This window comes from Synchiropus splendidus, chromosome 16 (assembly GCF_027744825.2).
Source record: "Synchiropus splendidus isolate RoL2022-P1 chromosome 16, RoL_Sspl_1.0, whole genome shotgun sequence".
In the NCBI taxonomy this organism is placed as follows: Eukaryota; Metazoa; Chordata; class Actinopteri; order Syngnathiformes; family Callionymidae; genus Synchiropus; species Synchiropus splendidus.
In genome coordinates this window covers 18,318,461-18,338,174 of record NC_071349.1, presented here as the reverse complement: position 1 = coordinate 18,338,174, position 19,714 = coordinate 18,318,461, and the positions used below count along the sequence as shown (strand labels likewise).

Genomic DNA, 19,714 nt, shown 5'->3' with positions numbered 1-19,714 from the left:
ACGTCAGCGAGCCAAATGCTCCACCGTGTCCCACAACATGAACAATACAACATGGATGTTCAACAGTAGGTTTGGATTTCTTCTGAACAAACAACAGTGGGCTAGCATCCAGGCTAACGTTAGCATCCTCATACCTCTAACACATCTATCGCCGCAACATAGGCTCCGCCCACTTCTTCTCCGCTGGTTCACCAAACCAAGTGAGATGATCAGCGCTGATGCAAGAGGTTGCAGAAACGTTGGAGCTGTCATTTCCAAAACGTTGTCTCCAACACTGGATATGCAGGAAACAAAACACAGCACGGCAGCCAATGACACGCTGTCTTTACGTGTGACCTCATCAAGTGTCGTCCCAATTCTTAGGGACGTCGGTCACTTGATGGCAGACTTCACTTGATGGTTGGAGGGAGCTTCATAGTGGAGGGCGCTCAGAACCAAGTGCTGGTGTTAGGTGCTAAACATGGGACACAGCCAGACCAAGAACCCAATATACTTGATCTCATCTCCAACCAGGACCAGACCGTTGTGAGTAAAAATCATGGCTGAAGTCTTCATTCTGACAGCTGTTCCCTTCAGCAGCATGGCGAACCTTACAAGTCTTACAGGAGGTAAAAGCTGAAGTGACGTCCTTAAAAGATAATATTTAATGAAGTCTCCGCGACAGCTTCCAAACTGACCTTTAAAGCCTCAACGCTCAGCCTCGTTTCCACGGCGCCGAGTGGCATGGAAAGTTATTAATGTGACATGCGTCTTATTCACGGTGGAAAGACCTTGGCAGCCTCAGCGGCAGATTAAGAAATGAAATGGTTAACAGCATCATCTACCTGGAGCGAGCTCTCACTCTGCTGAGATAACAGGCATCAGGAAGAGTCACGTTTGTTGACGCCCTCATTGATCGGCTCCGCGTTCGTGCCACAGATGTTTGGCAGAGTAAACTCAGATATTGAGCCGATTCCTTCCCTCCTGGGCGGACTATCGAGTGACTGGTCAGGACGGATAACTACACAAATATTTGTTCCTCTTAAAAAAGTGACATCTTTGAACTCAAGTTAAAGCTAAGTTGGAACAGTGGAAGAGAAATCGGAGAAACTTTTAGTTCAGAGCGGATCGTTGAGGGCAGCCGTCCAACACAGAGGGTATCTGCAGGCAGATCGAACTCAACCACAGACTCGCCTTTTTTGTTGTTTCTGTACAGACTTTGGACGCTGTTGAGCTGAAAACCAGCTCAGCATGCTGCATCTGCAGGACTAGTTATAATACGGTTCATGCGAGACGCGGGTTTTCTTTTCAAAAAGACTTCTTTGGAATGTTGTACACTGAGCTTCTTAGGAAATTACCCATCAGGCGTTACCACAGCAACGGAATTGAAAGTGTTGTCGCTGAGCTGCACAGCCACAACCCAAACCGCTCACCCCCCACGTGTGCTAGAGGGCGACCTGTGACTTGCTGACCTCATCCTTTGACCAGCTGTGTCGGGCCGCGGGAGGTCAGAGACGAACCGGGGTGCCTGGCCACGCGTGGGTGGAGACGTTAACGTGAGGAATTCACAATGAACTCTGAAATCTACAGGGAGCAAGTGGAGGGAGAACAAGCGGCGGGTGAAGTGGTGGCAGGTCCACGGGCGGCCACAGAAGGCGAGCAATGCAGGTGAGGCTCCCAACTTCTCACAACGTGACGACGAGGAAAGTGTGCGTTTAGAAACATGAACAAATATATGTGGTCCACAGATGAGGTCACCTTCATCAGCTGCTCTGTGGAGTCACTCACGGATCAGTGTTAAGACGTGGCAATGTATTATGAGCAACTAGACACATTTCTCAGCGATCTGAGCCGGAAACCACGGAGTTAACCAGTCACCTACATCCTTCCGAAGGCAGGCGTTAAATATGGCTCCAGCTCAAACTGTTCTCCAAAGAGTTGTGGGACAAAACTCATTGTACTTGTGCGCACTTCAAAACAAAAAACCGCAGTAAAGGGATGATAGGCTCGTGTCCAAAAATTGGGAACAATACACAACCGGTCTGAACTAGAAGAGGGTCATATATAGGGGTGCAATGGTAGACATACCAGGACTGGATCAATAGCTCCAGCCCTAAGATTGCCAGTGGCTGTTGACATTCAGAGCCTCACAACCCTCCGCACCCTTAGTTTCAGGAACTGCCTCCCACTGTTTATTCCCAGATTTAAGCGGCAATGACACCTAACCTGCAGGAATCTTTCTAGTTCAGAACCAGAACAGAGCACGTGTTCACTTGGATCGAAGAGTGGAACCTGTCTCCAAAACGAATGAGGAGTTTTTTTTTATGTTTTCAGCAAAGAAACCTGCCTTGATGTAGTGGCTGAAGGACGGAATGCAGGAGACAGGCACAGAAATGACGCTTTAAAACTTGAAATTAAGCTCGACTCATGCCCACTACGACCAAAGGACTGGTCTGAATGAGTTGGAATCAGGTCGGCTATCAAACTTCGATCGAGGCTCACTCACATGTGCGAGACACTGTCGCTCCTGGAAGGATCCATCACCCAGCGGATGCACTAAGACACGGAATGTCGCTTCACACCAGTAATTGGCCAGTTGTTTACTATCCTCAACAATAACGAAAGGGCCAGATAAAAAAACATCGAACCATCGAGCCAAAGACTCATAGGTCGATGACGCAGCAGAGGAAAAATGTATGTTCAACAGAGCTGGTGATCAGCCTCCTTCCTCGACTTCATGTCGACTGAAGTTTTAAACAACCAAACATCTCCGATTGAATTTGTCTTTGGCCGTTGCCTGAGGCTACGACAATATAACAGCGAACAGAGGGGTGTAATAAAGAGAATCCTGAATGAAACATGCAAAGGGGAGCTCCAGTTTTCATTCAGCAACGAAAAAGATACTGAATTTTGTGAATTCGCTGCTTTAAAACTCGCAAAGGAAAATAATGAATGGGCAAGTTAGGAGACCGCTGAAGCTAAAGATGGATAGTTTCATGGTGAGAGGTACAACATTTGCAGAGTTTAATGAGATCTGCAAGACAACTTTGTTTGTTCAGACGACATCATGCCTACAACGGAACACACAATGGAGACCATGGCAGCAGCCCTCACTGGTGCGTACAGAAATCCACATGTATCACGGGGTGATAATGAGGTTGCAGGCTCCCGAATTGTCAATAGAGACAGGTAATAAGTGGCTTTTTGCTTCAGTACTGAGGCGCAGCTCACAGTTCTCAGGGATATAAATAATCATTAAAAGTGTTGCCAGTCAGTGTGCAGTGCCGAGGGTGCGCTAGAGAAATAAGAATTTGGAGCAGGTGGCTCGTGCGACACAGCACTATACAGCTGCAACAACACATCGGTGAAACAGAAAAATGTCTTTTGGCAACCAAATAACTCGTTCAAAGGCCAGTTATCATGACGTGTCAGGGGGTCAATGTTGCTGGGAGCAGAATCAAACACGACTTTTCACACGCTTGGCGCACTTGTGGTTTGATGGAGAAAAATCGATTGATGGCGAAGCGGCTCTGAGGCGGGCAGGTGTTCTCAATTGTTGCGGCCTCACAGCCACGGTGACCTTTTAAGCCGTTTACGCCTTTGCATAGATATTGGTATTAAGGCTGTGCCGACAACACACACCTCGGTGGAAAGTTATTTATAAGCCACCGACGGGGCTCAGTGAACTGTGCTCTTCAGAGGTGAATCATATCACGCTGGATTATCCTTACCTTAATTTATCCGTCCCGGCTTTGTATCTGGAGACTCTTGCCATCAACAAGGGCAGGGAGACGGCATCCAGCCAGCGCTTCTCATACTTTGGTTCGTTGTCGGAGGGTGAGGGGGGGGACGGCGCCTGGGTGGAAGAGATAAATGAAGAAAAGTTTTGTGGTGAGCTGACACAAGAGATTAAAGCCCATGGTGTTCTGTTTGGGTGACGTGATGTTTCTAACTTTCCCTCCTACAGCAGCGCCAGAGAACCCGCCACACGAGTCAGTCGTAAGTTAAGAAATTGTTCCAGCCTCAACCTTTCCCAGTCAGAATCGGCGTCCTCCGCGGCTCCGTCGAAAGGAGTCAAAACCTTTTAAGCCTAACTGAAGCAGCTTTTCATAAGTTAGCACTCGCTAGCTAATATTTCAACGATGGTCATGGCCTCGGTGAACGACGTCTAAGTTTCGGGAGTGTCCTCACTGTTACGCACTGTTTCTCGTTCCCAAAGTGTCACACATTGTCAAGTGGACTACTTCGTCTAATGCTGACGTGGAAGTCTGCCTTCCGCATTTCATGCAGACGTAAACATGGATGCAAATGCTCCTCCTCCGACATGGCTTGATGTTAAAAAACAAAGGTTGCCGTTCGGACATGTGTAACCTATGTGGTCATGGCAAGTACTAAGAGTATGTTCTGTCGCGCCAAGGAGGAAAAAACATTTTTTTGGGCTGTACATGTGCCTTTATAAACAAATGCACAAGCAGACCACGGGGGCATAACTCTAGACTCTTCACTGTTTAAGACTTGTTCTAACCATCAACTTTAGAATCCTACCACAAACGCACCATATTTCAAGTGGTCAATCGCTCCTTTCAGGTGGCGACTTTTCCCAAAGATATGTCATTTACAACTCCTCACCCTAACCACTTGTGAGGTTTACGATCGGACCAGTGAAAGCAGTCGCTAGAGGACCGGAGGCTGGGGTACAAGTTTTCGGACGCACTAGTCAAGGCACGACAGGCAGCGAAAGACTCCTGGCAGAGCCACTGGAGTAAGACGCACCTGGCACTCCTCAGTTTAGATCAACATTTCATCACACTACAAACTACGACTGGAACTGTCTTTGGTTTTGATGCCACCATCCATGAGCCGTCACTCTGAGCTCCACAGTGTGCCAGGCCTCAGGGCTTGGGAGGGCGATAACCATACCAGCATGTCAGGCCACGCTCAGTAAACAAAACTCGAGGGAAGGCTTCTGTTCCTTGAACCTAATTTGCCGAAACCCTGCCAACTGGTATCTTTCCTCAAATATTTCACCAAGAATTCAGATGGCAAATCACGTCTTTGAAAGAATCCCAAACCGTAGCAGCAGCGGCGGCAGCAGCAGCAGCTGTCTCAGCGCACCACTGAAGAAGTCAGGGTTTAATGACGGCCCCTGTGAGACTGATGCCACATTCGTCTGACTCATTCTTCAGGTCCTGAAGCGCAATGTGTTGACAAAAGGCCCTGACAGCTTGAAGTGCGACGCATTTAGATGCAAATCGCATCACACTTAATGAACAACAGATGCTTTGTGCTTTGCCTAATGAGTTACAAGATTACGGATCAAACAGAAGACATTTCTGCAACATTAGATCGGGGTCTACTCCTGAAGCTCGACTTGATGGATGCGTGTCAAATCCTCCCGCAAACAGTCGCCGTCATTTTCGCCGTCGATTTCATTAGAAGATAAATGTGTTTCCTCGAATGCTACGGCGTTTAGAAACAAGGCTAAAATATCATCGGTTGGAATGGCAGCACAAATACATCCACACTGTTGAATGTGAAGCAACAAGTTTGCTAGTCAGCAGTTGAATTGGAAAAATTGGAAACTGTGACTGTAAGTGCTGAAGATCAGCAGACTATTCATTGATCATTTCTGATGTCTGGATATAGACTTCAATGATTAAAACCTTCTCGATTGTCAAGAATCTCTCTCACTGTGTTCAACTTGTTGTGAGAGCAGCGTGGATCAGTAATGACGCTCCGTATTCCACAGCCTGTTTCCGATGTTTCCTTGTAAAATAAACATAACAAGACTCCTTCATGTTTAGCTTTGGCTGTGAAACGCCACATTCTGCTGTAGCCGTTGCGGTGTTCCGTCATCAGTTCATATCTGAGGTGAGGACGAGTCATAGTGTTAAAGAAGTAAATAAGGTGGTCAAGAAGATGGTGGTAAATAGGTTGTCGCGCGGCTCATGACGACGTTGAGATGTGTTTTGTCGTGGGTCACAAACCAGCTATTTTGCGCAGAGCGCCGCCAGCTGAGCAGAAGAAAAAGGGACATCTGAGGTGCAGAGGTGCGAGCCTGCACAGCAGGGGGCGCATCAGACTCAAGCCACCCGAGACAGAACCCAAAACCGCCCTTAATGGTGTCTTCACTGTAGAGAAGGCCCCTCTCCCAGGCTGAGATCCAGATGCCTGAGCATGGAGAAACCTACTCGCCCTGTCACATTAGCATAACCACCCAAACCTGGACACAGAGCTGTCAGAACACATAGTATGTCCTTAACACTTCTCCTTAAAGGCTCATGACAGAGCTGTCTGCCATTACGAGTCACACTTAAACACTACATATCGACATTGACGACGAAGTCTCCCACACATCGTAATGTCAAAGTAGCGGACCCTATGCCTATGATGCTTAGGCTGCGGGGAAAACCCTATAAACTTCCTAGTACTGTTATCTCCACCCAACTGTCTGAGACTAAGACGCACTTATTACAACACGGTGAGGAGTCAGCAGTTTCTATGTCCACTGCCATGAGAATAGGTCCTTGGGAACTAGCTGAAGACCTAGAGTAAAAGGTCTAGGGTGTGTCGACCTGGCAGCAGCTCAGGTGGTAGAGAGATCAGCCTGTGACGGAGAGGTTGCTGGCTCTATCCTGGCTGCTGACACATTACTAACGTTGTGTCCATAAGCAAGACACATAACCCCAGTTCGCTGCTGGTGGTTCTGATGGTACGCTGGGTTTAAACCTAAGAATTAGTGCATGAATGAGTGACTTTTATAAAGCGCTCTGGTTGCTGAATAAACATGGAAAACGCCATACAAGTAAGAGTCATTTACCATTTAAAAGGATTCAAGAATTGATAGTAGTTTTAGGAAACAACATCTAGGGATCTGTGAGGAACCTACCATAAAGAAGGGGCTGTGCAAAAAATGTGTTTGCTACTGCTTCTGCCCACGTAATGTCAAGTAATGTCCAGTAGGGGGACTTGGGGTGACTGGATACAGTACTGCACGACTAGTACAAAAGCTGAAGTCAGAGAAAGAGGATGGAGAAAAAAGGATTACAGTGGGAGGTACAGTGTCCTGCTGTCTGTCCCACCTGGGAGATTCAAAGCTCTTCAACATGAAGAGAGAATCCCACTTCTTTCTTTGCATTCCAAAAGCGCCATACATCTTCCTCTGGCGCTGCCCGGGTCTCTTCCCTGAAGGTTTCTTACGTCTTCAGTAAGTGGAAAAAATTGCTGCGTCTTACTATTTGTCATTCTTTTTCCCAATGATTGCTGACAGCTCATAAAAAAATGTGTCCGTGGAGCCCATTACCAGTTCATAAAAAGCTGAAAAATCACTAGCACCGGCCATGTAACATTTTCCATTTGCACGTTAAAACATTATTGCAGAGCCGAGCGGCCTTAATAGAGAATGGCGGCGTTTTTACCCCACTTGGAGCAGGGAACACTCGGCGGGTTTGGTGAACGGCGCCCTGTGGTGGTTCACTCATCTTCTGCGACTGAGACGTGGAGACAGTCCCAGCAGTGAGTGGAGGAACGAGGCAACTCCGCAGCTCGACTCTCAGAAACACTACTTTGATAATGGTGCCACGTCATCTGTTACAAAAGTTCTCCATCGTTCAGCGATGTTCACGTTCAGCATTCGCATGATTGAAACCTTCCGCCATTTAGCTGTATCGAGGGCAACACAGACAGTTACGCTGCTCCACCTGCGATTAAAATAACTAGCGTCTCTATTAGTGACTCATGCTCTTCTTGTTTTGGCTTGCAAAGTGTCAGCTCCAATTTGTCTCCCTGGATGAACAACAAAGCCATTTAGGGCAGGCATGTTCAGCATTCATTTCTGGGTCCCCAGGGGCATCTCAATGAAAGTATTATAAATGAAAGACATGAAATGTTAAAACTGGCATCCTTCTGTCTATTGCACTTATCGTGAATAATTCAAGGTGTGTGCGAGCGAGCAAAGTAGGGCTTTAATGAACAGCTTCACAGGGACACGGCAGGACACGGACAGTCAAGAAACGTGGGCGTGACAGCATCCCGTCCCGGGATACCGGGGTTACAAGTGCCCTGAGGCGTCTGGGTTACGAGAACCTACCCTCCATGTGAGGGTTAGTCCGGGCAACTGAACGTGAGGCAGCGTAATGCCACCAAGCATTGCACACACGCCATAACTGGACTGCTATTGGCTACATTTTAAAACTCATGTTGGGTAAATCTCAGTCCCATCTGCTGCTATCTTCACCTCGTCCGTTCCTCCAGGTGTCCCGGCAGAACTTTAATTCAGTAGCAGCCATGTACCTGCTACTTATTCATTTTCTATCAGAAAAAATGTGTAACATCAACACCAGATATTCATCTTCCTTTGTGGGGTCTTTTGCAGATGAAAAAAATCTTTATGTTTATAATTTGCTTAATTCATAACTAGGAGTGAAATTCAATAAAAAAAATATTCGAGTTAATAGGGGATTTGTGAGTAATTAATCTCAATGAATCGCAGTTTAATGGTGTAAGAATATTTGCCTCAAGAAGCCACATTTTTCAATTGGAATGAATTTGGTATATGACTGATCAAATGAGTCAGTTTGACAATAGAACAATAAATCACGATGGTGCCTGTGTTCAAAGTTTATATATCACCTTATTTCAACTAAAGCTCTTTTAATGTCTTGAAAATATTTGCATAACAATTTCAAGTCCATTCACATTGTGTAGTGAAAAACCTCCCTGAACAAAAGCAAACAGATGCTTTTGTTTGCTTGTTTGCTCACAACACTCCATGTCATCGACTGTCTTAACTAATTGCTTTCTACAAGAATAACTTAATAAATAACAAATAAACAAACGTCAGAGTCAAATAACAAGGAGCAGTAGGAAACTGCTGTCAGGCAGGAGTTCATTTTTAGGCCATTTTAAAGAGCTCTTAAAGCTGTTTCAGTCACGACAGGGAGACACAACAAGGAGGTTGAAGAGACGCATGTTGCGCCGGAACCGTGGATGAAGGGGTGAAAAGAATGGGTTGACAAGAGAAATGCTTAAATCGCGCCAAACACGAGGGCCGAGTTGAAGTGGTGCACCGTGATTCATCGTGCTGAACACTGCCATTTCCTTCCGTCAGACTCACGGAGCCTGAACACATTTTGTTCTCAACAACAATACAAAACTCTAATGCTTCAAATGATGAACATGGATTTGTGTGCTGGGTTTAGTTTCGGAAAACAATCCCAAACTGGAGGTTATGTGAAGGTCATCAGCAAATATGTATCTTTTGGGGTTTCCATCCTCAGATATGAATCACCTCTGACTTGAAGTCGACATCCTGGCAGAGATGACGGGGAGTCTATTCACACATCTGAGCAGACAAACACTGACCGAGCAGCGCTTATGCATAGAGGGCATCATGGATTATTTCACTTTTAATAGCATGTCAAACTCAGACCGGATTTGTATGAGTCACAGTTCAGAGCGAGGCAGAGGCTGCAGCAGACGGATGCGGGTCCTGCTGAGCTTAACACTTTCGCAAGTCGGTGAATAGCGGTATTTGCTTCTGCTGCCTCCCGAAGTTAAGATGGGTCAATATGATGCTGGGCTCATTAAAATGGAAACGTCGCTCAAATATGCTCGACATGCTTGGAAATATAGAGGTATGTTTGAGTTTAATGTGCTGGCAGACCACCAGGTCACATTATAGATTTAGAGGAAACAGCTCTTTTCTTTCTGTCCACATCGATGAAATTCTTTTAAAAAGTTCAACAAAGACGGAGGAGAAGTGAGTCCCAGTATGTGGAGCGGCTGGATGGTGAGGTCAGTCCTGATAATGAAGCCAACTTTATCGGTCAGTTGGACAAAGTCGGATGTTTCCTTCAGGCGGAGTGAGCCGTGTCATGGGACTGAACTGCCAAACAGTCAAGCACTTGTTTCGGTGTTGAACACATCGCGGAAATCTAGACCTTGTCAATGGACTGCGATCACTTTTCCCGAGTTATGATTAACTTAAACATGTTGCGAGTCGCCACTAACATCACTAACATCTCTCACTTCCAGATTGTTTTGCTAACCTAGCATTGCGCTCTGCGACAGACCTGGCTTTGTACCACATCGTTTTCCGGAGCCTTCTGTGTCTCCATTTTTACGGCAAAGTTTTTTGGAACCTGAACCCGTATTGTCACCGCTGATGGCAGTGACCAGGAGCCACGCGGCTGCTGGTTAACATTTTATGTTGCAGCCTGCAAATGTAGCAAGAACATGGCGTCACTTACATGAGTTGGACTGAAAAACGGACGTAACATGCCGTTTCTACCGTGAAAACTCAATCTCTCTGAACTGTACGACCCAAAAGAGAGATTGAGCAACAAGACCCAATGGTCCAGAACCGTAGTCCCAGACTTGTCAGAGTCAGGACTGGGAGTTTCCTCATACTGCTGACTGTGTATTGGCAGGAATGTGGCGCCGATGCGTAACACAGACGTTCCAATATGGGCTTGAATTCCCACGGAATCTCACGGCGGAGTGCTCGATAGTAGTTGGACGGCTTAACATACCACCAAAACACAAGCCCAATTTCAGCCACCCCACTTTCTAAAGCAGCGACTCAATCTGGGCAAAAAAAAGACAGGGTCCAAGTGACCCAGCAGAACCTGGATTACATGGAAACAGGAGTTAGATTTGGGTCAAGATGAGCCTGCTGGTTACTTTACTGTTGGAGCAGAGAGGAGCTCAGTCATGAACAAGAGGCTTGGAGTTGGGCTGGCTGTCTCATCCAGTCAAGATGGCCGCCTTCTTCTGAAGGTAAAGCTGTCGAGATGAGCATGAAGTGGAGCTCTATTTTCAGATGGTTGCCATCTCTGATGTGCAGCATCACAGGCTCCTTTTTATCCAGCCACAGTGAGGAAAGTCCATCACAGATTCACGGGAGCACTGTAGTAAACATCACGCTGCTGACACCACAGAGGTTTGTTTCATTTCTGACAGCTCCGTCACATCCATGATCACTCTCTCATACCAGGCTGCGGTGGAGACTCAGTGGCCGTCAGACGACGACAGAGCTGTCTCCGGCTGTTCCTCCAGTCCTCCAGGGAGCTACCTGTCCTGGACGCCTGCCAGCATCCTTGATGCCAGATCATGTCCTGCCTCTGCAGTGAAGTGATGTGACAGAAGCAATTACGTGCCGGCTCTGCTCGGCTCTTCGTTCCTAAGCTGATGGACATCAAATTGGTTTGCGAGCGTAGATAAAAGAATTACTCAACCTAATGGTCTGTTTTTTCCCTAAAACTAAAAGCTTCTGCAGGGGAAGACCTGAAAAAACTATGTGAAGAGCAAAGCATGTATCCGGCCACCGACTGTGAGTCTGGGTCTTGTTCTAATGGAACATGCATCTCTGATTTCCTCCCACATTCCAAATACACAGTAGAAGTGAATCGATGACTCTGTTTTGACCACTGTCCAGCCACGTCTTCATGTCCTCATGGGTTGTCTTCCTCTGTCATCTCCACAAGTCCAACACAATCACAATCTCAATGTGTCCATCTGACTCCCGAACTATGACTCCAAACTAGGGCTGCACCAATCGATCAGCCGGCCGATTTATCGGCACCAACATAGGCATTTATGACAAATAAGCGCAGATATTTTATTATTTATGAGAAACATTACTCTTCGCGATGGTGCAAACCACTGCACCAAATTGGAGCTAACAAACTATGCTAACCGGAGCTAACTGCCAAAAAAACAATGCTCATGCAGGTTATTGTTTTGGACAAGCAGCACAGTTCTTTTGTTGAAGACTGGAGGATGTAGTCAATGAAAAGAGGAGTGGTCAGTCAGGTTATATGGCAACATTCCGCTGTTTAACAAGTGGAGCTTATATCGTGGGTTTGGTCTGTTGCTTTAATAGTTTTTCTTTTATTTCTATATAGTGTTGTTCAGTATTATTGTTTTTGGTAGGTTTGTGTAATCCATCAAAAAAAGTGACTTTTGCATGTTATTTAGTTTTAGAAAAAAGAAATCTGAAAAAATGGTATCGGCCTGTCAAAATAATCGGCTATGGTATCGGCCCCCACTCCAGACGTCTGTCGCTCAGATTTACTGCTGGTGTCCTTTCCCGTCACTCCCAATGACAACGCTCAACTCTGCCTCCCGTCTTTTATCACCGGAGCCTCCGGTCAGAGGAAACAAGAGACAGCTCATGTTTCTCTCTTAAATCACAAGATTGTTTGCCGCGCAGTGATGAAATCAACCTTCCAACACAGAGCGGGACCGAAGAAACAAACATCACACGGTGCGTGAGGCTGAGGATTTTGTCTTGCTCACAGGCAGCGCAGCGGAACAGCCGTCCGTCATCATGTATAATTACAGCTCTTATTTGATCTGCGACAGCAGCCAGACAGTATCATGTGTCGCACGCGTGAGCACGTATGTGGCCATCAGTTTCTGTCGCAGACGTGGAGCGGGATCAGCATCCCAGACATGCCGCCGCCCCTCCTGTCACTCACCTTTCCATTTGTTATGACAGAGGTCCAGTGCAGTTCCTCGCAGGCTTTTTATCATTGTTCTTTTGCCTTTTTCTAATTATTTCATGATTTTTTTTTCAATCTGCCTCTGTCAGTCAAGTTCATCTATTATTTTGGTTGACTGTTGTTTTCTTTTACACATTTCTGGTGAATTCATTTATTCATATTGGCAACAAATGCTCCTTTCATGGAGGCTAATTTATTCTTTCTATTATTACCACACGGAGTGGTTCCATGACTGTTGATTTATTCATTTTGAATGATTATTTGTTTGGCAGGTGAAGTTCATTTATTTTCATTTTATGCTGTGAATTGTGTAATAATGGATCACTTTTACTGGGAGCTGTTTTTCTCTTCACAATTGAGTTTGCTTTATTTTATTTACAACATTCCTTGAAGGACAATTTATTGCTTTTTCTGACTGCTTAATTTTATTTAATTTTTATTTAATTGAGCAAATTCTGGGGTGAAACCTCCAAGAATGTATATGTTTATATCTGATGTGTTTTTCTGACGTAATGACAACTCATTTATTGATACTAACAAATCTTTATTTATTTATTTATATACCAGTAAGTTGACTATTTACTACTTAGTTGGTTATTTCCAAGTCTACTCATTTCCTAGTTTCCTATTTCTTTGCATTTTTTTTTGCTTTTCTTTTCTAATGTGACAAAAGTTTCATGCATTTTTATTTGGGGAATATTTATAATTCCTGTTTTACTGGCCGTCACTTATTTATTTTTATACATGAATAAGGTTTTTGTTTTTTTTAACACAGTTGAGAAGCAAAAAGATAAGTTAATAATTGACCTCCTCATGAACGTTGTTATACATCTTTAGGTATCTATGTGTATGAGTCAACCCTTCTACAGGGGTTGAACAAAATAATGGAAACACCTTAAAAGGCTTTTAGCTTTAAGGTGAAGCAGAAGCAGCATCACCATAAGTCTCTCCACAGTACCAGTGTTGATGTGTATTCAAGTGAAACCCGGTCATCTTTCTGAGCGTCTCCGGCCCGGCTCACTCAAACACCCTCCTCATATCAGCTTCTGACTTGAACTACATTTTTTTAGACAGTTTCTAGTCTGGATTTTCCACTTGGAGACAGGCAGGGACTAAAGATATAAAGGTACCTCAAACTTTAACAGGAGGCAATGAAACAGTGGGGTTCTCTGACGGTGATGGAAGACGAACTGCTGGTGACGAGACACCAAAGAAAGCGCAGCGCTGAAGTCGAGCTCAGCGGAGAAGATTCTGACACGCAGGTAAATATCGTCAAACTTGCAACTTGCTGAGTTTGAAGTCGCAAGAACACTGAGCTCAAAATGAAGTCCAGATTGACTTCAACAGAAACTGTACTCCTGGAGCATTTTACATTCATATTACACTCAAATACGCACTTCATAGCCATGACTTTCAGCCACATAAATAACTGAATAAAATGCATCATAAATCATCCATTTTTTAAAACAAAATAACAATAAACAAATAAATGTTGATACTGGCATCTGGAGGCTGTAAAATAACAATAAGAAGTAAAAAAAAACATAAGAATAATACAATAAAGTACATATAAAATAAATATATATATTTAAAATGAATGATTTAAAAACTTTCAACATTAAAATTATTATAAACAATTAAACATGTTTTTTTCTCCTTTATTTTAGAGTAGATTAAATTATTATTTATATTTTTGTTTTTTTATTTGTTTATCTTTTACATGTTTTTTTTTTATTTTCATGATTTTTTTTAAAATAAATTGTTCCAACCTGTGAATTTAATTGTATTCTTTTATTTTAGGTATTTACACAAAACCAGTGTTAGAACCTTTTTCACTCCACATTGTATTAGAAAATCTGCAAACAAAAACAAGAAATCAATAATGATAAAAGTAAAAAAAAAAAAAAGCACTTACTGAGCCGTTGCTATTCAAATGCAGGCCGCTGTCAAAGAGCGGCGAGGAGACCCGACTGTGATCACATGAGGGTCCGGGGGAACCTAAGAAGGAGGCAGAGTCACTTGAGTCTCGTGTATTTTCACTGCAGCACGTTGTTATCGTGGCGTTCTGCATCTTAGCCAGCGCAGCCTTGCGCTGAAGCGCATTTCTGAGGTGGACACAGTAGGTAAAGTGTGGCGAAGTCACTGAAGGCTGCTCCTGCTGTTCGCTCCACGCTGAATCAAAGCCTCACCCAGAAAGGTTACGGCTTAAATCTTTCATTCTCCGGCGAGAAATCACCGGAGGCCGAGAGACGACCTGAGCGGCTCGGACTTGGATTTGTCACACAGCTTCTCCTTATACATCGCCAATAAGAAAAAACAGAAACACCACTGAAAGATACATCAAAGCTTTTTAGTTTAAACCAGCGTAAACACACATGAAGAAACCACCTACGGCCCTCAAGATGCAGACATTATGCATTGACTCGCCCAGAGACGGTGGAGTTTTTCACCCCGATCCGAAGAGAAAATCCGGATACAGTGCTGCGAAAACACATTCCATCTAGACACAATCGAGTAGTTATCGTTGGGATCCTTTAGGATGCACTCTGCCACCATCTGGTGGTCGGGCTGTGAACCAGCGACAGTTAATGAAATCACGTGATGTGGCTTGCAGGCTTGGTTCATTCGGGGAAACTGACTCACTGGTTGTTTGAACTGCAGAAAAATGTCTAGTGGCGTTCAAACATCAAAGAAAAATACTAAATAACACTGAATTAAAACGAATTCATTGAATTAAAAAATAAAAATTAAGGAATCGAAAATGTCAAATACTTGCTTTTCATTTCAAATTCAAGTCACTTTGCAGTGTTGAAAAACATTTTAAGGACAGAATGGAAATTGTTTAATAACAAGTATGAGATCAACAATCTTTATTTTAATTTATCTTCTGAGAAAACTTTTTAGTAACTTTATTATTCAACCTTAAAATTGTAAAATTCTTTTTTTTTTTTTGCTTTTCATGGCTAAAGCAACCTTCTTTTTCTTTGATAATTGAAAGAATATTGTTAACAATTTTGCTTTATCGTGGCCTTTTTCTTTTCTGAGTGGCTCAAAATAAAGGTAGCAACAAAGCGGTTCCCTGGTCTCTCCTGCGCTCATCACGTCTTCACCCTTCAGCAGCTCCACATGGCTTCTTTTACTGCATGTTTTCATTACTTCAAGCTGCTGCGGGGAGCGTCGGGGTCCGTGGGTGTTTCTGCCATTTGTCAGGCCACTGAGCGTGACAATTTATTACTCTGGAATAAGTGCTCGCTCGCTGAGTAGCTCGAAGAGACACGATCCCGAATGTGGGGCGTTCCATTATTGCTTTTTTTTTTCTTTTAAAAGATGGCGCTCGGTTAAAGTTGAACTGCAATAAAAGAATCACCTAGAGGCAGTTTGAGGAACGACGGAACTTCGCGGAGATAGCGGACGGTGATGGTGACCTCCTCCCCGGCGGTTCGCAGGAGGTGAACCTGTGGAGGAGACAGAGATGAAGCTTGTGAGTCACGCCCGGCTGAAGCAGCTCCAACAATCCCAGAGTCTCCTGCTGACAGGCGAATCGGCTGAATGTTGGATGATTACGTGACGATGAAGCGACATGAATGATGGCGCAGCTTTAAATAAGTCCTGATTTGAGAGAGGGGGCTTTTCCAAGTGAAGTGGAGGGAGACTATTAAATCTGATTGAAACATAACTCAAAGAAGAATAAATGGGATGAAAGCGGCGCCGCTTGACAGTAAAGCGCGTCAGCGGTGTCAGGTCAAATGAGGGAAGACGCCGACAGGAGCCGCGGCACAACAGGTTCCACGTGAACCACGTGGCTCCCCCCAGCCAGCTGACCTTAGGTAAAATGGGTGGGAGAAGTGAGTGTTTTATTTCTTCAGCTAATGGCTACACTCAACAATCATACTGACATTGGGAGCAAAGCAAAAAAACATGCAGCTGTTTCCATGCCACGTTGCGTGCGATGACATCACCAACACGCCGGTCAGATGTTGGTTCTCAATACTCACCACTTCCTCGTGAGTGCAGCGCTCCACGTTGATGCCGTTGACCTAAAAAGCCAAAAGAGAGCGGAGAAGAGCAAATAAGTAAACCACTCTGGCTCCCATGACAAATATTTAGCCACTAGTCCGCCGCGCGACGTGTCACTGAGTTACAACCTATGATTAAAAGCGGCGGCGGCGACAGCGGCGCCACGTTCATGATGACTTCAGAATGAATCTTCTGCGGTGTCCAATAAATCCACTTGACTTTCCTCATCACTTCCACATCAACCTGCGCGTCTGCCACACAGGTTTAAATGAACTTCTGAAAGCGTTTAAATGAACATCACGGCGCGATATTACAGACTTGCGGATTCCAATTCACTTTCTAATGAGCGGATTCTTGTGGAATCAAAAGACTCGTGTGATTAAAGAACTTGGAATGAAATTATGATCCAGCAAGGTGACGTCCTCTCACTGCTGAAGTGAGGTACCGACCTGCACCACGGCGTCTCCCACGAACAGTTTCCCCGTCTGGTCGGCTGTGGGCGTCAAGAGCCAGAGGTTAATGAAAACATTTGGGGAAAATAATTGCTCATTTCATAGGCGGTAATGTGGCGGAAATAGCAATCGGCGTCTGGCTCTGAATTATCGCGGGTTAAATCCTGCTGCTCGGGGAAGAAGATACACATGAAAGCGTGAAATTTGAAACTAATCGGGATATAAACTCATCTGCCGCAGCCAGACGGAAACAATGGGAGCTTTTTTTTTTTTTTGTGGGGAAGATTTATAGAACTCTATGAAGAGGGCTTGTAATGTCGCTGGAGACGTGAGGATGGAAGTGTAGCAGATTACAGGGAAATGAGTCGCTCAACTCTGACACAGATACAAGAGCCACGCTGAGGTACCCAGGAGCTCCAGATGAACGCCGCCCAGCCTGGTTCTCCACTGGTTCTACAGACCCAACCAGAGAGTTTCTCACAAATATACAAGAACTGTGAATTCATTTTTCAAGAAAAGAAAGAAACTATGTCAAAGGGAGAGAGGAGCGGAATTAAATACAAAAAGATCCCGTATGAGACAAGTGTCAAGTGAGAGACCGAACCATAGAAACCAAATAAAATAATCTTGTATGTTTCCTTCTTTCGTGTTTGTGCAGAATAAAAAGAAAGACATTTCTTTTGTTTCAAAATGGAAAAAGAAATTCAAATTTCCTTTTTAGTTTATTTGTTTTGGGTGTTGTTGTATAATAATAATAGCAATAACAATAATAACAATATTAATAAACTAAACAGACATAAACTCAACTCAAAATGGAATTAATGAATGATACACGGACCAGGAATTGTCTGAAAAACACTGTTATTGACTATTAATAATAATAATTAAAATTGATCAAATCGATGGTCAAAAATAAGGAAATAATTACCACAGTTAGAGCGACAATCTGATAAAAAAAATCCCTAAAAAAAGTTTACTTAAAAAGCAACAAAAAATAATAAATATAATAATAATATAATAAATAATATATTGGCATTACAAATCCCCCGATAAAGTACGATGACACAAGAAAAATGTGGCTGTTTTGAGGGGGAAAAAAGGGGAGAGAGTAGCACAAACAAAACTTTTCAAATGAGAGGTTTCTGGTAAAGGTCTGTCTGCTCCACTTCCAACCTTGTACCAGCAAGACACACAGCCCTCCTGAAAAGCTCTCACTCTTGCTGCTACTCTAGCGTGACACCCGTCTCCACCCAGCCTGCACTCTCTTCTTCACCTCCCTTCAGTAACCTATAATACTTCTCCTCTTCTCACTGCTTCACTAGCTTCGCTCCCCTGGTAGATCCAGATAAAAACACGCCCCAAATAAAGCCTCCTCTGAGGAAGCCTGTTTATTTTCTAGAATAATAGTAGACTCTGCAGTGAAGGCCTGACGTGAAGCCTCACGTGGCTCCTTGTCAGCCAATTTGGCACCATCTGCAGCAGAGCATCCAGCAGAATACGGCGCTCCTCTGGGTGCCCCGCATCTGCACAGGCTGCAACACCAAAGAGGGGGCTTGTCTACACTGAGAATCGGCGTGATGCCTGCGAGACCCCGAGGACAGATGTGTGAAGAGATACAGAGGACAGAGGACGAACTGCGGAGAGAATCGGGGCTCATAATGCTCCGACTTATACCACAGGTGAAGCCTGCTCTCCCGTACTGTTTCAGCTTGACCTTCAGCCAGTAAAGGTTCGGAAACTTTCTTACCCACTTGATCTTTGAAAATCTTTGAAATAACCACAGGCACGTTGTGCTCCGCTCCTCCCTGTGAAGTGGAGGCAGACAAACAAGGAGAACAAAACGGTTATTGAGACGGCTCCCTCAGAGAAACAACTCCACTTCCTGCATTATCACAGTGCTCTCTGCTTACTTTGATGCTCAGGCCCAGACCTCCAGTCGCTTGTCTCCGGAGAACAACAGTTCTGTGCTTTAGAAAGTGGGAATTTGTTATTGGCAAAAGGAGGCATTCTAAGAGGCACATTAGAAACATGAAAAGGTCCCGAGTGGTGCCAAATGTGAGCGTGGACTCCAACATCTGAGGAGTCACTGACTCCAATTTGAGTGATCGTAGAGAGACGTGAAGCATCAGACCTCGAGTGCAGTTTTATTCTGGATCTGTACAGTGAAACGTAATGCGACTGATTGACAGGCAAGTCAATGGAGAGGTGCGATCACATGCGCGAAGCTGAGGGGTGGATTGACTCACAGCGTCAGTGGGTTTCTAGTGACACGTTTCATTTGTTGCATCAAACACAGCAGTCAATCTGAACTCCAACCAATCGGATTATCGGTAGGCAGAGAGGGAAAATGATCGGACGGAATTGAAGCGGTTGCTACCATTAGCCACCAGGATCTCCAAGAACATGAATCCCTGTGAGGTTTCAGTAGCACATCTCAAACTTTATTCACAATAAGAGAAGCAACCAGGACACGGAGCTCAATATATTGGGACGGAAAGGCCCATTTATGTTTAGCGTTCCATACGGACGCGTAGATCAGATCAGAGTATGGTTGGGTGACGTGTATGCGGACCAAACGGAGCAGTACTACTGGAATCTATGGGAAGCAGTATTGCTGTTACTACCTTATACGTAGCTCTAATGGTACACAAAGAAGACAATGGCGGAAAAATGTTCGTCCTCCAGTGGTGATATATTTGACACTACATACGTTACGAGCAACACGCTCATTGCTTCTTCCACAGTCGCCATGTTGGTTAT

At 44.6% G+C, this 19,714-nt stretch overlaps 1 protein-coding gene across 1 annotated transcript in view; it reads right to left on the bottom strand.

Annotated features, from left to right (window-relative positions):
- sntg2 (syntrophin, gamma 2) overlaps positions 1-19,714 on the bottom strand; it is a 69,935-nt gene that overhangs the window by 29,597 nt on the left and 20,624 nt on the right. Inside the window, exons 3-9 of the mRNA XM_053846045.1 lie at positions 18,865-18,921; positions 18,702-18,759; positions 16,952-16,995; positions 16,481-16,522; positions 15,853-15,940; positions 14,401-14,483; positions 3,711-3,835 (exon numbers count right to left, since the gene is read on the bottom strand). Coding sequence (XP_053702020.1) covers positions 3,711-3,835; positions 14,401-14,483; positions 15,853-15,940; positions 16,481-16,522; positions 16,952-16,995; positions 18,702-18,759; positions 18,865-18,921 — 497 coding nt within the window. The remainder of the gene's footprint in view (positions 1-3,710; positions 3,836-14,400; positions 14,484-15,852; positions 15,941-16,480; positions 16,523-16,951; positions 16,996-18,701; positions 18,760-18,864; positions 18,922-19,714) is intronic.